Source organism: Brassica oleracea, chromosome C8 (assembly GCF_000695525.1).
Source record: "Brassica oleracea var. oleracea cultivar TO1000 chromosome C8, BOL, whole genome shotgun sequence".
Classification (NCBI taxonomy): Eukaryota; Viridiplantae; Streptophyta; class Magnoliopsida; order Brassicales; family Brassicaceae; genus Brassica; species Brassica oleracea.
The window spans coordinates 22,936,044-22,958,488 of NC_027755.1; the positions used below are offsets into that span (position 1 = coordinate 22,936,044).

General features: G+C 37.8%; 4 protein-coding genes and 1 long non-coding RNA gene across 9 annotated transcripts; 1 reads left to right on the top strand and 4 right to left on the bottom strand.

The window, feature by feature from the left end:
• Positions 1-445: 445 nt before the first annotated feature.
• On the bottom strand, positions 446-2,923 carry LOC106312358 (4-coumarate--CoA ligase-like 5). Of its 3 annotated transcripts, none has more exons than XM_013749853.1 (5): positions 2,263-2,923; positions 1,444-2,218; positions 1,203-1,348; positions 880-947; positions 446-783 (listed from the first exon to the last, which is right to left on the bottom strand). In XM_013749853.1, the coding sequence occupies exons 1-5, from the start codon at positions 2,749-2,751 to the stop codon at positions 561-563; spliced, it is 1,701 nt and encodes a 566-aa protein (XP_013605307.1). In that variant the 5' UTR covers positions 2,752-2,923; the 3' UTR covers positions 446-560. The 3 variants fall into 3 exon arrangements, with proteins under 3 accessions (XP_013605307.1, XP_013605305.1, XP_013605306.1); XM_013749851.1 differs by having other exon boundaries at positions 1,444-2,178; positions 2,262-2,923; XM_013749852.1 differs by having other exon boundaries at positions 1,444-2,153; positions 2,237-2,923.
• Positions 2,924-3,834: 911 nt separating this feature from the next.
• Positions 3,835-4,816, bottom strand: LOC106310820. Its single transcript, XM_013748047.1, has one exon. It carries the CDS (start codon positions 4,660-4,662, stop codon positions 3,967-3,969), a length of 696 nt encoding a protein of 231 aa, XP_013603501.1. The 5' UTR covers positions 4,663-4,816; the 3' UTR covers positions 3,835-3,966.
• Positions 4,817-12,967: 8,151 nt separating this feature from the next.
• Positions 12,968-15,023, bottom strand: LOC106307671. The gene is made up of 3 exons (XR_001263373.1): positions 14,860-15,023; positions 14,602-14,664; positions 12,968-13,154 (listed from the first exon to the last, which is right to left on the bottom strand). It is a non-coding gene; the product is annotated as an uncharacterized LOC106307671 (long non-coding RNA).
• A 204-nt stretch (positions 15,024-15,227) lies between these two features.
• On the top strand, positions 15,228-16,818 carry LOC106307670 (small nuclear ribonucleoprotein SmD3b). Of its 3 annotated transcripts, XM_013744684.1 has the most exons (6): positions 15,228-15,545; positions 15,637-15,809; positions 16,002-16,054; positions 16,158-16,224; positions 16,306-16,359; positions 16,497-16,818. In XM_013744684.1, the coding sequence occupies exons 2-6, from the start codon at positions 15,639-15,641 to the stop codon at positions 16,554-16,556; spliced, it is 405 nt and encodes a 134-aa protein (XP_013600138.1). In that variant the 5' UTR covers positions 15,228-15,545; positions 15,637-15,638; the 3' UTR covers positions 16,557-16,818. The 3 variants fall into 3 exon arrangements, with proteins under 3 accessions (XP_013600138.1, XP_013600137.1, XP_013600139.1); XM_013744683.1 differs by lacking the exon at positions 15,228-15,545 and having other exon boundaries at positions 15,552-15,809; XM_013744685.1 differs by lacking the exon at positions 15,228-15,545 and having other exon boundaries at positions 15,552-15,797.
• Positions 16,819-16,927: 109 nt separating this feature from the next.
• On the bottom strand, positions 16,928-19,183 carry LOC106307669 (cyclin-B2-3). The gene is made up of 10 exons (XM_013744682.1): positions 19,129-19,183; positions 18,933-19,062; positions 18,810-18,857; positions 18,670-18,718; positions 18,349-18,570; positions 18,178-18,267; positions 17,868-18,089; positions 17,681-17,779; positions 17,416-17,594; positions 16,928-17,337 (listed from the first exon to the last, which is right to left on the bottom strand). The coding sequence occupies exons 1-10, from the start codon at positions 19,181-19,183 to the stop codon at positions 17,205-17,207; spliced, it is 1,227 nt and encodes a 408-aa protein (XP_013600136.1). The 3' UTR covers positions 16,928-17,204.
• Between the last annotated feature and the right edge of the window lie 3,262 nt (positions 19,184-22,445).

Here is a 22,445-nt window from a genome sequence, read left to right on the forward strand (position 1 = left end):
TTTTCATTATAAAATTTATTTTAAAATAATATTTTTTGATATAAACCAATTTTTAAATTATTAAATAAAATAAATCAATTATATATCATTTTAATTTTATGTGTTAATATATTTATATATATTCATTATAAATAAATATATTATATATTATATACTAATTTTTATAAGGATGACAAAAAAAAAAAAAAAAAATACTAATTTTTATAATAATTTGAAATAGCATACTTATACTGTTCTACCAATCATCTAATTACACAGTTTAGCAAAAGCATACAGCTCCTGCAGAATACTGCTACTGCTAATGCTCTACCGATCAAAGCCTTAGTCTTAGCTAAACACATCCGTCTTAAAAATTTGGCACTTAGCTAAGATTTGATGATTAAAAACATGGTTTGAAAGTAGGCTCTATATTTTAAATAAACAACATCGTTCTCCACATTATATATGTGTAAATCATCCTCAGGGTTATATATATATTTCATAGAACTGACTAGAGTTACTACAATACAAGCAACAATAATGCACGGAGATTGGCTGACAGTACAAGACTCGTAACAATTTCAAAGCTTGGAGTTGGAAGTTGCGAGCTTGATGAGATCCTTGCGCAGAATCTTTCCTGATGGATTTTTTGGTATGGAAGATACAAAAGCCACTTTTCGTACCCTCTTGTACGGTGCCACTTGTTTTGCTACAAACTCCATCACTGACTTCTCTGACAACAAGCTTCCTGCTTTCCTTACAACGTACGCCATCGGAAACTGCCCTACTTCTCTGTCCGGAAACCTGTAAATTGCCAAAACATTACAAACTCAAGTACTGTTTATGTGGTCAAATATAAAAAATAAAAACAAGAAAGCAGGTGATGTTGTTATGACTTACGGGATAACCGCGGCATCAGCGATTTCAGGATGAGTGAGTAACAAAGCCTCTAGCTCAGCTGGAGGGACCTATGCAATGATCCCAAACACAAGTTTAGCACCATTTCTCGAGAAGCTTATCATATACACACAAGCATATATAATATCAACACTTGATTCAACAGAACAAACCAGGTCATGTCTCTAGCAATTTAGTCAAAATCAATCACATTACTAAAACAAAAATGGATGATTTTGACTCATCAGCATTTCACTATGCTTCATAAGGACTACATAATATAGCATCAATGTGGATGATGTTCAAATCTGTGATGCATATGTTACCTGATAGCCTTTGTACTTTATCAGTTCCTTTAACCGATCAACCACAAATATGAACCCATCCTCATCGATATAGCAGAGATCTCCAGTCCTTAACCATCCTTCAGAATCAAGTGTAGAGCTCGTAGCTTCCTCATTGCTGAAATAACCTACCAAGAACAACAACAATAAGCTGCTTTGATGATCTCCAAAATCAAGAACGATTCTCAAATGCTAAATTCACAATCCTTGAACTAAATAGTACCTTTCATAATCGAAGGACCCTTTAACCAGAGCTCACCGGTACGGTTCGGTCCAAGAACACGACCCGTAACCGGATCCACGATCCTCCCCTCCATGCTTGCCGACAATTTCCCCGCGGTGCCGTATCTCCGGCTCTCCTCAACAGTATCCGTAGAGGCTCCTATACCCGTTGACTCGGTCAACCCATACCCTTGTAAGATCTTGACCGTTGGATACTTATCCATGAACCCCTCCGTCACCTCCTTGCTCAACGGAGCTCCTCCGCACAAAACAGTGTGCAGAGAGCTCAGATCGTACTTGGCATTGATCTGTTCCGCCCCGTTGACCATGGCCACAAGGATGGGCGGCACGAGAGGAAGATACGTCGCTTGGTACTTCCCTATCGCCGACAACATCTCGCCCATCTCGAACTTGGAGAGAACGATGATCGTCGACCCGTAAGCGAGCAGCCCGGTGGCGAACGCCGCCAAGCCGTAGATGTGAAACATAGGGACCGTGCAGATGAATCTCTGCTCTCCCTGAGATCCAACGTCAGATCCAAACCGGTTCACGACGGTCTGCACCATCGCGATAAGGTTCCGGTGAGAAGAGACCACTCCTTTGCTCATCCCGGTGGTTCCGGAAGAGTAAAGCAAAGTCGCCGTGTCGTCCTGGTCGACTCGCTCCGCGACTCGTGTCCCACTCGGCTTCCTCCTCATCATCTCCGCCAACCTCCTCACCTCCCCCGCCGAGTCAAATCGCTCCTCGTCCATGAGCACGATCAGAAGCCTCTTCTTCTCATCATCTCCGCCAACCTCCTCCCCTCCCCCGCCGAGTCAACTCGCTCCTCGTCCATGAGCACGATCGGAAGCCTCTTCTTGGATCCTCCCGAGGCGGCGGCGATCTTGGGGAGGAGCTCCGCCGTGGTGAAGGCGATCACGGGTTTCGAGTCCTTGATCTGTTTGGCGATCTCGGCGGCGGTGTTGAGAGGGTTCGTGGTGGTGATGACGGCGCCGAGCGACATCACGGAGAGACAGACGACGGGGAACAAGATGGAGTTAGGGGAGAGGAGAAGGACGACGTGGCCCTTGCGGATCCCCATGTCGGAGAGACAGTCGCCGACGGACTCCACGGCGCGCCACAGCTCGGCGAAGGTGAGGTTTTTGCCGGTGGAGGCGTCGATGAAGGCGGTACGGCCGAGATGAGCCTGAGAGGATATGAAAGTCGTGACGTCGAGGGAGGGATTAGGCGGGAGAGGAATCGGCTTCCGTTTGCTGTAGAAAGTTGAGTTCGAGTTGCAGAAACCACTTCGAGAATCCACTGACGCCATCTCTTTTCTCTCTCTTTTGCTGTGGACACAAATCTAATCTAGATGCGTTTCTCTGTAGCTTTGAACTATATTTTTAAAATGATTTGTCTTGAGTTTGAGAAGAAGTTTGACTACTTTAAACAACCGTAAAGTCATCGCCGCCGACCACCAGCGTGTTTTATTCCGCGATATTTTTTAGTTCGTTGGTGGCACGTGAAAGTTATGGTTTTAATAAGCTTTAAAAACGACGTTGACCGCGATTGAATATTACATGGGCCATATACTGGGCCTAGGCCTTTTTCAACAATCCTAAGCGCCAATATTATAATTGGGAACCTGAAAGAAAAATTACAGTGGAAAACTGAATTTATGCAGAGTTTATTGATTTAAAGAGGAGCAATTATATCACAAAAATAGACCATAAGAAAGAAAATAACCAAAATGTTTCATTTAATAGGTAAAAAGACAATAATACTCTAGATATATAAAACAATAAAAAATAAAATTAAAAATTAAAAAGATATTTATTTTTTGATTTTTTTTATAATATTTTTGAATTCTTTTTTCAAATTTTCTTTTTGTAATTCGAAAATACTTTTTGAAACTATTTTTAAAATTTTTATTTTAAATTTTTTAATATTTATTTTTTATTTTATAAAATTTTAAATCTCAATCTCAAATCTCTACTCCTTAACTCTAAACTCTAAGGTTTGGATTAGTTAACCCTAGGATATAAGCGTATATTTACTTCTTTAATGAAACATTTTGGTCATTTTGATCCTTAGAGTCTATATTTGTTACATAAACTTTTTTAGTGCTATCATAAGGTATTTCCCTTTAAAGAGTTGAGAAATTCATTAAACTAGTAAAAAGTTATAAATAGTTTTGAATGTTTAAAAAGTGTATAAAATTTTTTTAACTTCAATCATTTTTAGAAAACAGATTTTAATAGAATCATATAATTATTAAAAGTCAATTTTTGAATAACTATATTTATATAATTGAACAAAGATAAAACCAGTAATTATTCAATCTATAGACCAACAATCATAAAAATTTAATATTTTTGACAATCATTACAAATTCAGCTCCACTAACATCCACTTATAATAATGTGTGTGTTACTCTCTGAATTGATTTATGTTCACAACTTTATAAGATGATAATGTCTTCTGGTCTTTTCTAATCATTCTAATTCTTACAGGTATATACAGCTTTTGTCTACCAGAAGTAAAATCAAACAGGAGACATCTTAGCTGTAATAATATTAAGAAGTGAAACTCTGGTCTGTATCAGCCGCCGGAAAATACACCCCAACTCAATCTCAAGCTCCTCAACAGCGATCTGTGCAGCCTCCAACCTTGTACTCGCGCTCTGCACCGCTACTTCGTCCCACACATCATCCAAACAGCAAAACCTCATCGTAAAGATTGAAGACATTGACCTTTTGCTCTGTTTTCTCTCGAGCCAAGGAATACACACGAGCGAGAACAGAGACTCAACCATAGTCAGAATAGCTCTTCTCACTTCTTTCAAAACCTCTGCAACAAACAGAAGGTTCTGCTCTATCCTCTGCATCACCAACGTCCCTTTTCCTCCCCCTTTAATACTCTTTAGAGTGTTCAAGCACTTGAGTGTCTCCTTCTTGAGCTTGTTCCTGTGCCTGTTATACGCTGCGATCTTCACGTGCATGTTTGATTCGTTGCAGCGTAGAGTGAGTTGAAGCTCTTTCAGACTATGTCTCACGAGTGTCATGACATCTTTCGACACGTTACATACGTCTAACATTGTTACTGAAGCTTCAGAGACTTGCTCGATCCATTTCTCCTTCCCTTGTTGGCACAGAGACTCTCTTGCTTCTGGACAGTGATCGAGGAGGTAGTTTGCGCAGTCTTGTAACTCTCTCAAACCTTCCAAGTCCATTTGCGCCATTTGATTGAAACCTAGAAAGGGTGTTTTGCTTGATTCACAAGAAAAAGTGAGGAAATTCAAAGGAAATAGGTTTGTGATTAGGGTTTACTGAAATTTTAGGGAGGCTCAATATATATGTAATGTATAGATTGGAGAGGAGGCAGATCTGAGAATGATGAGGAAAGTACGAGGAAGGAACCTTGGGGTGTTCTTTTGTACGGACATGGAGACATAACAGGTCATTTAGGTTATAATTTCAAACTAGTTGCAGTTCGGTGTATTAAGGAACCTTCCGTATAATACCGGATTAAGCTACGTTATGGATTTAATCAGATACTGTTGTCTATACAACAAAACAAAATTTACAATTCTAAATGTAAATTATAAGCGAATACTTTTTGTCAGAAATCATTCATGAACCAAGCCAGCTAGTGTAAATTTGTAATTATCTGGATTGTAAGGAATCAATATCAGAAAGAATTATTTATATATTATTTATTTTCATATTTTATTTTATTTTTGTATAGAGATGTTCCACGGTTTTATTTGTAGTGCCATGTCGGTTTAATAATGCCATATGCATTGAAGGTTTGAAAGATTTAAATTTCAGGAAAGTATGTTTTACATTGAATCAAGTCATATGTGACAGGTTCATAATTAAATGGAAATATATACGTACGTCCAACAACAAAATTGATCATGCATGTTAAATGTTATTATAACATTTTGTCCAAATCTTTGATTAGTAGACAAGCAGATTCTAAGTAGATTAGTATAAACAGTGTAGCACCTGAATATTGGCGGATCCATGATTATATGTAGATGGGTCGCATGACAATTATACATTATATCCAATTGCCTAATTGAGGGCACTCCTTCTGTCTTATACTAATTATGTTGGTAAGTTTACGCTTGATCTCGATTCAATTTCAGGTTCAATTATAGACCTAATAAGTTCGTTCTTTTTCTCAGGTGATCAACTACGCAAGAAATCAAATGCAAACGAGATTGTTCACCCGGACTTCGTTTCCTGCTGTCTGGAGAGAGAACGGTATCCTTCAAGCTTCACTAGAATCAAGACAAAGCTTCGGTAATGTCTATACAACAAGATCTCATTCCTCGGAAGGAGTCTAGTGTTGTTACCTCCGGAATATACCGCAAATAATCGGATCCTCGGCTAGATCAACGTCGGAGACACTGCGCCGTCGCCTCCTGTTGAAGTAACTATCGATAAAGCTCTCTCTCTTTGGTTCTCTTCTCGTGAAACTCTCTGATCTCTCTGATCTTTCTTCTGTAGGTGACAAGACGAAGACGATGGCCGTTACAGCCGTTTTATTCAGCTGTCGAGCTCGTGGGCTTATGTGACATGAGGCCCATCTCATTCTACTGTCTTCTCCGTTACTGAAGTAGTAAGCCCAATAGAGTTGGCCCAAACCTCAGAAAAAAACAGAAGACCAAAACCCACAAATCTCCACCTCTCTGGTTTTCAAACACAACCGAGAAACCCTAGGCGATAATTAGCTCATTCTCTCTCTTCTCTGTCTCCTCACTTCGACAACAAAGATAGAAGACTCCGACGAAACTCGATCAACATCAAACCTTCAAATCGGAGTTTCCATTCCTATCTTTCCTCTGGTTCAGATACCTCGAACCGGTAAGCTTTCTTCTCGATTCTCTTTCTTTAGAATCGTGATTGAGCAACTCCACCTGAAACTAACATCCATCTGTCTTGCATGTTAGTTATAGAAGCTTCCTTTAGCACACTGCTTAGCTTCTGAACACTCCGTTCTGCAGAGAAGCTACAAATAAGTAACATAAACTCTCGTTACCCTTTTCTGTTCCAAATTAATCAGAACTCCATCCTCTGACTCACTCTTTATCTGATACTGACCACAAATAACTCTCTGTCTGAGACTGCAGATCTTAAGACCAACACCTGATATAGTCAGAAGAACCTTCTCGGAGAACTGATGAAAGCCTCTGAAGACCCTCAACAAAACTCCACCTGAATCGATATTCCTGATTCACTCTTAGTGACTCCATCTCAACTTTTGTTCAGAGATCCCTTGGTTTGATCTCTTCTGCTCGACAGGTAATTCCTTTTTTTTTATCCTTTTCTCGTAAACGATTAGCTTTATCCCTTACTCAATTTTTTTTTAATTTTCCGAGATCATCATGGAGCTACCTGGAGCCGGTACGTGCTTCAGCACACGTTCAAGGAATCACAGCAGAGTTGAAACTTAGTGTCAGGTACATACTTAGTTAGAAAATCTGTTGGATTTCTAGATGTATGAATCTTCGCTAGGTTAACGATACGCTTAGCAACAATATCCCTGATGAAATTGAACTGTGTATCCATATGCTTAGTCCTCTCGTGGTGAACTGCATTTTTAGATAGAGAAATAGCGCTCTCAGAGTCATAGTGTATCCTTACATTGTCCTGCTTGTATCCCAATTCCGAAGTGAAACCCCTTAGCCAAATAACTTCTTTCACTGCTAGAGTTAATGCCATGTATTCAGCTTCGGTGGTTGAGAGTGCTACAACTGACTGTAGTCCTGACTTCCAGGATACAGTGTTGCCTCCCACTTGGAATACAATTCCAGATACTGATCGTCTCCTGTCTAGGTCTGTAGCATAGTCTAAATCCGAGAACCCTTCAACCCTGAACTCCGTAGACTTCTTGAATGTTAGACACTTCTCATAAGCTCCTGCTACATACCTTAGTACCCATTTTACTGCCTCCCAGTGCTCTCTGCTAGGGTGTGACATGAAACGACTGATCAGGCCAACCGCAAATCCCAAGTCTGGCCTTGATCCAACCATGGCATTCATCAAGCTGCCCACTGCGCTTGCGTAGGGCACACCCTTCATGAACTCATATTCATCTGGTCTCTCCTTAGGATGTTAACTCTTGAGTTTAAAATGAGATGCAGTAGGATAACAACTGCTTTAGCTTCAAACATTCCAAAAGTCTTTAGTACCTTCTCTAGATACTTAGCTTGTGACAACTTTAAGATACCATTCTTCCTGTCACGAGTAATATCCATTCCTAGGATCCTTGAAGCCTTTCCCAAATCTTTCATTTCAAACTCTCCGCTTAGACTATCCTTTAAAGATTTGATGGTAGATGTATCTCCTGAAGCAATCAACATATCATCAACGTATAGAAGTAGATAGATCGCTTTATCAGAATTCACACCTTTCATGTAAACACATGAGTCATACTCGCTTCTGATAAACTTCTGCTTCTTCATGAAACCATCAAACTTTAGGTTCCACTATCTGGGTGATTGCTTAAGACCATATAATGATTTTTTCAGTAAGGACACCTTGTTCTCATCTCCTTTCTCAACAAAACCCTCAGGCTGTTCCATGAGAATTCTCTTCTCGAGATCTCCATGTAAGAACGCGGTTTTCACATCCATTTGTTCTAACTCGTAGTCGAAATTCACCACTAGTGATAGGATCAATCTTATAGAGATATGCTTCACAACAGGTGAAAAAAATCTCGTTGTAGTCCACACCTTCCTTCTGTGAATAGCCTTTGGCTACAACTCTGCCCTTGTAACGCGGATCCTCCACTCCTGGAATGCCAGGTTTCAACTTGAAAATCCATCTGCAGTGAAATCTCCACCTTTGTAGGTACACCCCGCTTTCTCAAGCATCCCATACGATATCAAGTTTCTGCTCATCTGTGGCATATACCTCACATCAGTAAGTATAACCTCTACTCCATCTGTATTTCGAATTTTAATATTCCCAATGCCTTTCACTTCACACTGAGTGTTGTTTGCCATTAGAACCTTTCCACCATTGACGTCTTTGTAGTTATACAATACATCCCGTTGTGGAGTTATGTGAAAGGAACACCCGGAATCTAGAACCCATTCTTGTTTAGAATCCAGAGTGCTAACTGTTAGGACTAGAGACTGCCTTCGTTCTGAAACCGTGTTTGCTGAATCATTAGAATCTTGTGACTTGTTTTGTCTTTGAGGACACTCACGCTTCAAATGTCCTTCTTTCTTGCAGATAAAGCAAGCAAAGTTTTACCATCTTTGTTTGCTCTCGGCTTTGACTGTGACCTTTGACCATGAGACTTCGATCTGCCTCTGCAAGACTGACTGTTGCCGTTTCCACGATCATTCCTTTTACTAGACCGTCCACGCGACTCCACATACAGCCCTTCATTTGATTTTCCAGCTTTTCCAAGAAGACCTTTCTATTTCAGCTCTATCTCCTTGGCGTAGGCAGAAGAAACCACCTCTCTCACCGTGAGTGTGTCTTTCCCCATACCATACTTTAGTGTATGGACTAGAGCCTCATACTGTGATGGTAAGCCTGTAAGTAACTGAATCGCCTGATCCTCATCACTTATAGTTATGTTAAGACTCGCTAGATCACCAATCAACTTCAGAAAACCATCCATATTTTCTTCAACGCTCTTAGATTCATCCATCTTGAAACTGGCGAACTGTTGCTTTAGATAAATCCTGTTAGGTAGAGTCTTGGTCTGATAATCACGTTCCAAAGATTTCCACATTGCATAAGCTGTAGGTTCATGCATTAGCTTCCGTAGAATCATATCACTCAAACATGTTCCCATTAGATTCTTTACTCTTGTATCTTTCGCAACCTTTGCAGGATCAAGAACTGGATCAGCACCTTCTTCCAACTTCTCTGACGTCTTGTAGAGTGTTGATCCCTCTTGAAGAACTGATCCCAGACCTTGAATCTCCAGCTGACCAAGAAGTTTTTACTTCCACTCTCCTTTTCCATCAAACTTGTCCATCTCGAATCGACCTCGAGTAGTATCAATCTCCACACGGTCCTTCCCAAGATCCATCTTGAAAGACCTTCTTGATTTAGCTCCTCACCAGATCGAAATCAATAGACCTTCCTAAAACCAATCAGCTCCAAAGCAAGCAACCACAGCTCTGATACCACTTGTTGGTAAATTTACGCTTGATCTCGATTCAATTTCAGGTTCAATTATAGATCTAATAAGTTCGTTCTTGTTCTCAGGTGATCAACTACGCAAGAAATCAAATGCAAACGAGATTGTTCACCCGGACTTCGTTTTGTACTGTCCGGGGAGGGAACGGTATCCCTCAAGCTTCACTAGAATCAATACAAAGCTTCGGTAACGTCTATACAACAAGATCTCATTCCTCGGAAGGAGTCTAGTGTCGTTACCTCCGGAATATACCGCAGATAATCGGATCCTCAGCTAGATCAACGTCGGAGACACATCGCCGTCGCCTCCTGTTGAAGTAGCTACCGGTAAAGCTCTCTCTCTTTGATTCTCTTCTCGTGAAAGTCTCTGATCTTTCTTCTGTAGGTGACAAGACGAAGACGATGGACGTTACAGCCGTTTTATTCAGCTGCCGAGCTCGTGGGCTTAAGTGACATGAGGCTCATCTCATTCTACTGTCTTCTCCGTTACTCAAGTAGTAAGCCCAATAGAGTTGGCCCAAACCTCAGAAAAAAACTGAAGACCAAAACCCACAAATTACTATAAAAAATTAAAAAAGAAGATGGGGGCATGTGACCCCATACCCCTTGGCTTTGCGTTCGCCACTGCACCTGAAATGTTCGAAGCCACTTTCCACCTCATAATTTGTTCTGTTGTTAGAGCATAAACCTAATTATTTGCTTTTCCATTTAAGTTTACAGCTTTCCCAGATCTTGATTATCGTTCGAGCATATGGTATTATCTTGATTATTAAATACATCCAGTATGTCTACTGGAAGTGATCATAAGTTTGCATTTATAAAAGAAACTAGCTACCTTATGCATGGCGGCACTTAAAATAACTAACAAACCTTTTATTTTGGTTGGTTAAGGTTCTAATTAAATGTAGATGATCTCAAATTCAACATTCAAAACGAACACCGTCTATGATGATATGATGAACCTTTTTCGAATCTTAATATGATGCAAAACCCGGTCTCTGTAGTCAAAGTTAAGGTGAAGTTTTTCTAAAAGACACGACCAGAGTTCAAGTGTCAAGAGTATAAAGAGAGATTCATACCCGAACCAAGATATTGTCAAGCAACTTCAGCAATGATCTTGTGTGCCGTCAGGATTCCCATCATCCACAAAAATGATCTCAAAATCAACATTTACATCATATACAATAAGTGCTCAAAGCAAATCAACTTCTTGTCTTTTTCATTTTATTATGCAATGGTATAAATATTCCCCGACCACTAAACCAGATCAGGTCGTATAACCAACATGAAAACACTTGTACACTGGTTCGAGGGATCATTACAGTGCTCATGCGCACAAACAAAGTTTATATCTTTATGTCAAACCCATGATCCACCATCACTTATTTCATTTAACAGAAAAACTAAGGACTAATTACACCAAAAAAAAAGAAGTAAGGACTAAAAGTGCATTAATGTCAAAATATGAGGAGTAAAAAAGGGCAATTTCTTAAATGGGGCCTAAAGTAGTTAATGAGCTTGATGTAAGGCCCAATTATAGTAATAGAATATGAAAAGCTTTAAAACAACTAAGAGTATGTTTATTGCTAACAATTTTTAATGTTGCTTAAGTGGTTCCTAATGAATTTTTAAGTATTAAAATTAAGCTAAGAGATAATCTTAAGAAACACTTAATTATAGTGGTTTATTGGTAGTTGCTTAACTTAAGGTGCTTAACAATAAAAAAATATTAAATTTATTTTTAAACATAAATTTTTTTAAAAAAGATAAAATTTATTAATTAAATAAAACATAGTTAAACATAAAATTTTAAACATAAATTTTAAAATACAAACATAAAAGCATGAAAACAAAGATTACTAAAACAAACGATAATAATTTGAACGAGACATCGAAACTCAGTTGGTATCTTGATCACGTCCAAACTTACGCCATATATGTTCAACCAAATCATCTTTCAGTTGTTGATGTGCTTGTCTATCACGAATTCTTGTTCGAACACCCATCTGATTGGCGATATTTGTAGGGATATCTGTTGAATATGTGAGATCGACATGTGAACTTTCGCTTCCTTTTCCTTGTTGAAAATCAGAAACATCGTATTGAGTGTAGTCATCTCGTTCGTTTTCTACTATCATATTATGGAGTATGATACATGATCTATAATCTTTCGAATCTTAACTTTATCCCAAGAAAGTGCCGGATTTTTAACAATGACAAATCGAGCTTGCAAAACTCTGAAAGCACGTTCGACATCTTTTCGGGCAGCTTCTTGACGTTAAGCAAATAAAACTGCTTTAGGCCCTTGGAGAATTGGAATAGATTGGATAAAAGTTGTCCATTTCGGATAAATACCATCGGTAAGATAGTAAGCCAAATGATACTCTCTTCCGTTGACTGTGAAATTCACTTGCGGAGCTTGACCATTTATTATGTCATCAAAAACAGGTGAGCGATCAAGAACATTGATATCATATAAGGTACATGGAGGTCCAAAAAACGCATGCCATATCCAAAGATCATATGAAGCAACCGCCTCTAAAACGATAGTCGGTTTTCCAGAACCACAAGAATATTGCCCTTTCCAAGCGGTGGGACAATTCTCCCACTCCCAATGCATACAATCGATGCTTCCTATCATCCCGGAAAATCCACGAAGCTCTCCAATATGAAGTAGACGTTGAAGATCATCTTAAGTTGGTCTTCTTAGGTACTGATCGCCGAACAAATCTATTATTGCTTTCACAAAATTTTCCACACATAACCGAGTAGTGGTTGCACCGAGCCCGAGGTATTCGATGACCGCATCAAGCGCATAACCATATGCCAACACACGAATAGCTGCTGTACACTTTTGAAGTGTAGAGAGACCAAGCCTTCCGAGACCGTCCTTCTTCTGACGAAAGAATTGAACTTCATTTGAGAGACGAACAACAATATGCATAAACAATGGTTTGTTCATTCGAAATCGTCGTCGGAATAGATTTTCTGGATACGTTGGAGCGTCACTAAAATAATCATTCCATAATCGGAGATGATCTTCTTCACGGTTTCTTTCGATAAAAACTCTTTTTTTCTTGTCAGTTGATAGAATGAAAAAAATAGATTTTTATAAGTTGAAATTGTTATGAAATAGAGAGAATTGAGATGATGAGTGTGATGAGAATTTAAAGAACAAATGGGTTTGTGATGAGAATGAGTGTGATGAGAATGAGTGTGAGTGTGTTTGTGATGAGAGAATGAGAGAATGAGAGAATCAGAGAAAGTTAACAAGAGAGAGATACTACAAGTGTGATTGTGATGAGTCTCTTTTTATAAAACTCTTGTGACCTCTTGGTGATGCAAAATAACAAGAAAGAAATAATTCTTGGCTCAGCAAAATACAAAACTCTTGTGACATAAAGATACAAGAGGACAAGTCAGCCATGACCACAAGACAATACAAAACTCTCGTGTTCTTCTCTGCCTCCGGCTATCATGTTCTTCTCGTGACCTCTCCACTCTCGTGACCTTTCCACTCTCGTGATACAAGAGTACAAGCCATCACCTCAGCTGTTGTCTACAAGAGTAAAAGACAACAACAAGAACATCAGTGTCAAAGCATTATACAAAAACAAGACCAACTAAGCATTTGTTAAGCAACAACAAGAACATCAGTGTCATAGAACAAGATCAACAATATTTAAGCATTGCATTTAAACAACAAGAACAAGAACATTTATCCGCTTACAGAACAACAACAACTAAGCAAAACAGAACAAGAACATCATCCGCTTGCAACAAGAAATAGAACAAGCAAGAGAACAAGACAACTAGAATCAGAACAATTCATTGATGAGATTTTTCTTGAGGGCTTCCTCATACTCAGCCAATAAGACTCTTAAGCATTCTCATCTTAGACAAGTGTTCTTTAGCTTCCAAATCCTTCTGTTTGATTGTCCACATATTCTCAAACTTATTCACAATCTTATCCTCGACAACCGTCTTCTTCCCACTCGCCTTTGAGGCTTTAACACCCGATGGACGCTTCTTAGAATCGGCTTGAGATGTTGAAGAATCTGCACCATCTTCATATTTTCTTTTTTTAGAGGTTCCTTCAATCTTAGCAGATGAAAGCTCACACCACTTCTGGTCGTTCTTCAGCTTCTTCCAAGCATGTTCAAGGAGGAATTTCTTCTTGTGGTTGTTGTAAAATATTTGATGAGCTAGTTTGAGCACATCGTTTTCGTTTTGACCAGAAGTCTTCTCTCTACTTGCAGCTTCATAGGCTCCACAGAATTTGCAAACGAGATCATTGATCTTGTGCCAACGGTGCTTGCAATGACTACCCTCTCTCTGATCGCCGCCACCAGCTTGACTACTTGCCGCAAAGTAAGCTGCTACTCTTGACCAGAAAGTGCTTGACTTTTGCTTAGTGCCAACTATTGCATCTTTGCTCGTGTTTAGCCACGAGCTGATCAGCACAACATCATCCGCGGGAGTCCTTTTTTTTCTTTCTCTACGGTCAACAGGAGTGTCTCCAACGAAGGCTGAATCAGCTGTTCCTTGACTGGCAAGAAAATGAACTTGGGTTGAAGAGAGGTCGACACTATCTTCACAGGATCCAAAGAAAATATCTTGTTGACTATTGAGTAAATCAACAAAATTTGGATTCTGTCTATATGGATAGGAATCTATATACGAAGATGATAAAGAAAGAGGAAAATTAAAGACAAAAGGGGAGGAAGAAGGAAGAGAAGGCCCTGTTCGCTTGCTCAAGAAAGAAGAGAGGGAGAGTGTTTAATAGGAGGAAGAAAAGCATTGATCACAACCACTTGGAGTGGACATATATCTAACGTAATTATCACACAAGACAATCAACAAGTATCAAACCATAACTACAATTTATTATCTAAACTAACCACTCAACATTTACACCAACAAGACAATCAACACGCATTTATTACGGTTCTTACCTAAACTAACCATCAACATTTACACCAACGAGAGTAAAGAGAGGGGTTTACCTGTATCAACAATCGTAGGACTTTGCTCTCACGAACCTGGATCAAGCTTCTTGATCAAACAACCTAAAGACAAAAAAGACAGAAACAAATCAGTTCCAAAACAAACAACATCATATTAAGATAAGAGATCGACAGAGAGTAAAAAGCAACATCAACAAACCACAAGACAACCAAATGTAATTAGCAATGCTTCATCCAATTCATGAGACCAAATACATAGGTTTTATCCAATTCAACCGAGCAAAGACAAAGGTTTACCTTTATCATGTGGCTCTTGATCGTGTGGCTTTTGTTATGAGTGATCGTCTGGCTTTTGTCTGAGAAACCTTGATCACGCCTCTTGATTCTTCCATCTCACAACAGACAGAAAAAAATCAAAACAAATTTTTGCATGTTCCTCATTTTAGTTATCTCGAACTGTTCGAAATAACCAAATCAACCACATGCATAATTGAAATATCCAAACAAATCTACATATTAACAAATCTTTACCTTTCGATTCGTTTGAGAGAGAGCTCGCCGTTTTTCGCCGAGATGAGGAAAGAAATGGAGAGAGAGAGCCATTTCCCTTCCTCGACGACAGCCACTGGCAGAGACGTGGCCTTATCGTCGAACAGAACCACCGATCGGGAGAGATCTCGCCTTTCGCCGAGGAGAGGAAAGAACCAGAGAGAGATCTCGCCGTGTTCCTTGGTGGAGGAGAGAAACAGATGGAGGGGGTCGTTCGCCTTCGATGATGACAGCCACCGAGAAAGACGCCGCCGTTTCGTCGAACAGAGTCACCGATCGCAAAAGATGTCGCCTTTCGCCACAGAGAAAGAAGGAGAAAGAGAAAGAAAGAAAAAAAAACGCGACGGAAGCCTACGACACCTCTCCTCCAGCCAATTCCATTGGAGATGTTCTTAAGGAACAGCCTTAAGCTACTGCATTAAACGGGCTCTAATGTCTCTCTCCTTCCTGTCCCTTCCGCCATTTTTGTTTTGTTTCGGTAAACAGAGTGAAAGGTAAGGTCTCATTTGATTTAGGGTTTAACAGAGATGAGCCGAAGTTTGGGGATACCGGTGAAGCTTCTTCACGAGGCGTCGGGTCATATAGTGACGGTTGAGCTAAAGAGCGGCGAACTATACAGAGGAAGCATGATCGAGTGTGAGGATAACTGGAACTGTCAGCTCGAGGACATCACCTTTACCGCTAAGGTCAATAAAGATGTTAGCTCTCTTTCATTGTTACTGATGTGAAAATCCTAGATTTGGCGAGTTAGCTTTGAAGTTTATAAGTTGCTTTCTAGGATCATAGTGCTCAAAGGTGAATTCTCTGAAGTTTGCACAACTGAGAGCTTTTTGTTCCTTATAATAGACTTTTTTTTTGCGTGTGGGGGTTTCCATTGTTGTGTCACACAGGATGGTAAAGTATCACAGCTTGAGCATGTCTTCATTCGAGGCAGCAAAGTCAGGTGCCGTAAACACTTCTTTTTGACTCGTGCTTGTTTCCTATTTTTTTTTCATGGGGGTCATTCTGTTATTAGTTAATTGACCTATATGGAGAGATGTTGACAGGTTTATGGTCATACCTGACATTCTCAAGCATGCTCCAATGTTCAAGCGCTTAGATGCTAGAATCAAGGTCTGAAACCCTTTGATGAAGAATGATGTCAAAGTCTCTATGTATATCTTCAACTTACATAATGCCTCTCAATTGATGCAGGGAAAGAGCGGATCACTGGGTGTTGGCAGAGGTAGAGCTGCAATGCGAGGGAAAGTAATTTACATTTCTATCTCTCACTCTTATTAATTAACTCTCAAGACACCATTGTCAGGAAATTTGATGAAGGCCTTTTTTGTCCTGAATGCTTGTTTTTTTCTCTGTCATTACTAATTGTTGGATCCATGATAAAGGCTCTGGCTACTGGGCGTGGAACTGGAGGAAGGGGAGCGGTACCACCTGTGAGGAGATGATTGAATCTATGCTTTAACACGTAAGCTTCGATTCTGAGACAAAAACCAATGTTCTTCTTTAACAAGGAGGCAAACAAGAGAGAAAGAGAGATATGTCCAGATGCACTATTAGTTCTGTATTTTGGGGGTACTACTAAGATGTTAAAACATTCACAACGTTTCCTCATGATATGTTTTTCTCATATTCCATTTTCTGGCAGTAGATTTAATTAAACAACACACATGATTTATCCAACTTGTAAATAAGAGAAAATTCGGCTGATTGATGGAACAAGTAGATGACAGTGTGACCATGCATTTGAGTTAGGACGATTACACCATATCATTAAGATGGCTACCAAGTACCATGACTATGTATGTAGCAATGGCTTGCAGAATGTTTGAGACATTCCTGAATGGCATTAACCAAAATGAAGCGCATAATATCCCGGAGGGCTTTACAACAATTATATACATGTAAGTTTAAAGGTCACAAATTGAATGTTTTATGAAGCATGGTATAAAGAAAAAAAGAAATATTGCATCTTTTTATTCTCTCTCAAGTAAAGAAAGATCTAAAGTAGAAGAGAAGAAGTCAACCAAACAGTTGTAAATCTCATACTTAGATTCTGAGTCATTCGTTCTTATTACTATAGTTTTTCTCCTCCACTAAAGTAGAAACCCAGCTGGTTCAGTTCTTGCAGCATAAGACAACTTTGATGTGTTGTACTTCCTGGGAACTCCTGTTAGCTTCCCTGTTCCTGCCTTTTGATGGAAACCAACCATCTTCCTTGCGCATTCCCTGGAAAAGAAAAAAAAAATTCAAAACCAGTTTCATTTATAGGTTTTGAAACGACAATTCATGACTTGTGATCCTTACAGTAGCTCTTCTTCCTTGTAGCCTGTGTGAAATTCGCAGGTCTTGCTCCATTCCTCAAACCCAATAAGTGTACACCGAGCAGTGTAGATCGCCGAGGCTGCTAGCTTAGACGGAGTATACTCCAGCATCTCGTACTCCACCAGACAAAGCTCGATGATGAAAAAGGATAACACCTCAAGCTGAAACCACAATTTCACATCACACAACTTTAGATACAAAAGGCTAGAGATAGCTTCCTTGCAAAAAAAAAAAGGATTCAAGCTACCTTTTTGTCAGATTGAGCAGCTTTGAGGAACCGTCTCATGAAGACATACGGAGTAGGCAAAGAGAAGTTGAATTGCAAGGTGTTGGCCATTAGCTTCTCCTGCAATACCAGGAAGAAACAGGTAAACCAAAACTGAAACTCAAACCATATTTGGATTAATGATCAATGTAGAGATATGGTTACTCACCATATCCAGTACTTCTCTTCTAGTGTAAGCTTTATCAGATATCAAGATGAGATCATCTACTACTGGAACCGAGACTTCCTCGTACTTGCAAGCTAGCAACAGAGCGGTGACACCAACAAGCTGAAGCTTTTTCCTCACGATTTGATGAACCGCGAGGAATCTATCGATGACACTGACTGTGAGGTAAAGTGTTTCCTCCATCAGTTCAAACTTGTAGTGCACCTGCTCCAAAAAATCATCATGCACACTAAATAACCTCAACAACAATAAGAATGAAACTAAAATGCTCTTTTGGTCTGGATCTGTGTACCTCAATCAACCAGTCAATGAGGATTCCTCTCATCCTCTCATTAAGGTCTTGCTGATTGTCCATGTAGTTAGGAGGCACGCAACTAAGCTCCTGCACAATCATAACAAACATAAATTTCAGGATCATGAATCTTTGAAGCCCCCATTGAATGATCAAGAAGAGCACACTCACCTCAGATTTCTTGAAAAAGTCGTATATATCATTGATATATTCAATGACAGCTAAAGGATTCTTCTCATCGCAAGCGTCAATATTGATCACTCGCTCTTCTTCATCTTCATCTGCATCTTCCATTTCAATCTCCTCCATCATTGCTTGGGTGTGTTGTACAAACATTGGCTCATTAAAGTCCTCTGCTGCTTCACTTGGAACCGAGTCTGGTTTCTTAGTTTCCTAAGATCAAAAGGGAATGATTTTTTTTAGACAAAAACTGGTCTTATGGTCAGTGTTCTAACTGAAACACACACTGAATAGTGACACTAATAAAAGTACCTCTTCCTTGATTTGTGTCTTATTACCAGCTAATTGAGCAGCAAACTTCCTGAACCAAACAGAGAGTGGTACTAACTCATTAACCAGACAAATGTGAGACACTTAAAGAAGTAGACAAGGAAGAAGATCTAATAATGTACCTAGTAACTGGTCGGTGCGGAGGTGGTTTGTTACAGATTGCATTCCTTCTGCAAGAATCAAATCAAATATTAGATTCCTAATAATAAAAAAACTACTCTCGAATCAAATCAGAACACACTTACTCAGAAAGTGATCTCTTGTTGTTAACAGCATAAGGGTAAGACGGAGGTTCATTGATGTTCTTGTTAATTGCACTAAGTGCTCTTCTGGTCGGGCCAGGTTTAGCCGCCGCCATGATCTTTCCTCCTCCGCCTACAAATCAATGTAAAACTCAGTTTTGATATTCGATTTAAGAAGTAGTTCGATTAAAGTGGGTACCTTGAAGATTCGTTGATCCAATTAGTCCAACGTTGTTCTCATCTGATCTACCCATCTGGAGAATTAAATCAAAACATACTCAACTTTAAAAGCACTGTTTAAAAAAAAAATTAAATTGGAAAAAGGTCTTGACTTTGAATTTGACAATCAAAACCCTTTTAGATCCGGTTTACTAATCACCCGATCAAGAACAAACCCAAGAAAAAGAGAGTTCACCTTTCGCCGTCAATTCAAAGAAACAAACTCTTCCGATCTAAAGAATCAAACAAAGGAGAGAAAGAGAGATCCTTCAGCCAAACCCAGAACAACCGATATCGCTCTCTTTCTCCCCCCCCCCAATCGAAAGATTCGGACTTACTCTCGCTCACTCTCTCTTCCAATATAAGGGGCAAAAGAAAGAAGAAGAAGAAGAAAATGAAAAAGAAATTAGACAAAAAAAAACTCTAACCTTTCTTTGGTAATAGAAATTTGAAAAACAAGAGTTTCTTAAGAATTAACGGCTATTTAATCTTAACCGTTTAATGAATGCCACGTGTCTAATATCAGCATATATGCCTTCTTCTTCTCAACTCATTGCTACCATTCAAAATTTTCAGTTTTTTTTTTTCTATGGGAAAGACACCTAAATATTTTTATTAATTTTACATTATTACTTACAAATCAAAATAAACAATAAACACTGCTTTTTTTGTCAAGAAATAAACGTCTCTGTTTTTAAGAAAAAAATCTTTAAAACGAGTTATGAATTTTGAACTTCGTCTTCTTTAACCAAACGACAAAATTGACTTTTTAATATTAATCTCATGATAATAATATTTTTTGGTAAAGAATCACATAATCTCAGATCTAGAAGTGTACATGTATCATTATAAATTTTGAATAGTGGAGTAATTTTTTATAGGAATAGAATATATATACACCTTTACATAATAATGGCACTGATTTACTACCTCTTAAGTACTTTGTACTTCCGTGACTACATACATTCATATCATTGGATTTTCTGTCTAGAGTTATATAACCACAATAACTTCTTCTTTTCTACATTTGTATTCACATTAAATAACATGATATCCTTTTGGTTTCAAGTTTGAAACTAGATTTTGATCCGCGCTTAGAAAACGCGGGTTTGTTTTTTTATTTATTGATCAAAAGTTGATTTACAAATTGCCATTATTTTTGTTTCAAACCATAACAATTGAGTTTTTGGAAAATTTCATGTTTACCACTTTCATAGTACCACTTTTCATCCTTACCACCATTAAAATAACATTTTCAAAAATACTTTCTTCATTAAGTGACAAAAAACTCTTATATTCTTGTTATATATATATATAATAAATTATTATTTAAATAAATAATAAATAATAAATAAATAAATAATAAAATTAGTCTTTTTTATGTTTTCGAATTATACTTTTTCAAATTCGAACATTTTTATAACTTTTTTTTTATTTTTTTTTGAATTTTTATTTTATTTTTTTCAAAATTTCTTATTAAAAATCGAAAATTGTGTTTGAAACTATTTTTAAAAAGTTTTTTTTATATTTTTTAAGTATATAAATTTATATTAGAATCCTAAGTTTCACATTCCAAAAAACCTACCCAACCCCTCAACTCTAAACCCTAAGTCTAGATTAGTTAACCTTAGGGGTATAAGTGTTTTTTACCATTCATTAAAAGTGAGGGTAAAAGTGATTAGTGTAGACATGAAAAGTGGTACTATGAATGTGGTATTTGTGGCAATTTCCCTTGAGTTTTTAGGTTTTTATCATTTGTTTGTTTTTTCTCTTCAAAAAATGGTATTTGTTTGAGATATGGCAGTTGTTCTATAATGATGTTTTGAGTTTTAAGAGTTGTTTTCATATCCGACCTAGATTTGTGGTTGAACCTATAGACCCGATACATTGTACATAATTCGGTTCAAATTTAGTAGAAAATCCGTTAATTAAAAATTCGATAGAACCTGGTAAAAACTCAAAAACTCACTATTAACTCGCGATCTGATACCATTGATTCGATAAAAATACAAAATATCTTATAGTATTTTTTAAAAATTGATTAAGTTACTCATATATTTTTTAATATAACATAAATTTGTGATTCTTTAGAATATTATGAAATTTTATTATGTTATCCAAATAAAAAATGATAATATAAAAAAATATTATTGATATGAAAATATTAGTTTATTTTTGTTATTAATAACCTATTATAAGTTTGTATTTTTATTTTAGATTTAAAAATTGATTTCAAGATAATTTTTAAAATATCTTAAACACTCGTAATAGTCATATCAATATTATGTACAATATGACATTATACACGGAAAATGATATTCACATATGTATATGATATATGGTGTAGGATATAGGGTTTTGGTTTGTATTGAAAATCGACATAATATTCGAATTATCTATTTTGAATATTGATACATAGAATTATGAAAATAATAGTGTTTGCTAATTTATTTATTGTTCATAATATATTTATACTTATAATATTTATATTAAATTTAAAGTTAGCATATCATTTATATATATATATATATATATGCTCATTATTTATAAATTCATTTAGGTGTATCCGTAGATTTAAATGACATTAATGAATTTTATTAATTCTTTATAAAAATAAAGATATTTTTGAGAAAACTGTAATTTTCATTAAGGGTATAATTTGAAAATATCATCTTTTAATACTATTGATTGTGCCATAACTTCTTCTTTATTGGCATCTAAAATAGCATGTTATCTCCACAGGGTGCTTCGTGTATATATATTTGGCATGTGCGTTCGGGTCTTCGGGTCGGGTTCGGACCGGTTCCTTTCAGGTCAGGATCTTTCGGGTCCTAAATATTTAGATCCAATAGGCTTTTAGAATTTTTCGGGTCGGGTTCGGGTCGGTTCGGATCTATAATTAAAATACCCATAAATACCCGTTAGGCCTGGGCATTCGGGGTTCCAATCGGGTTTCGGTTTTATCCAATCGGATTTCGATTTTTCGGGTTTATCAAAATCAGCCACATTCGGATTATATGAAAGTTCGGTTCGGGACCGGTTCGGGTTCTATCGGGTTCGGGTCGGGGTTAGTAAATCTTCAAAGAACCGGTACAACCCAATATACTTTTGAGTTCGGGTCCCAATCGGGTTTTCGGTTTAAAAGTACCTGATTTTTACTTATTTTATAACCAAAACATGAGTAAAACCGGTTCTTCAGTTTTAAAATACTTGATCTGTACCTATTTTGTAACCAAAACTTAAGTAAAATCGATTCAAAAATAAGGAACATCAACCGTGATCATTCAAAATCAAACG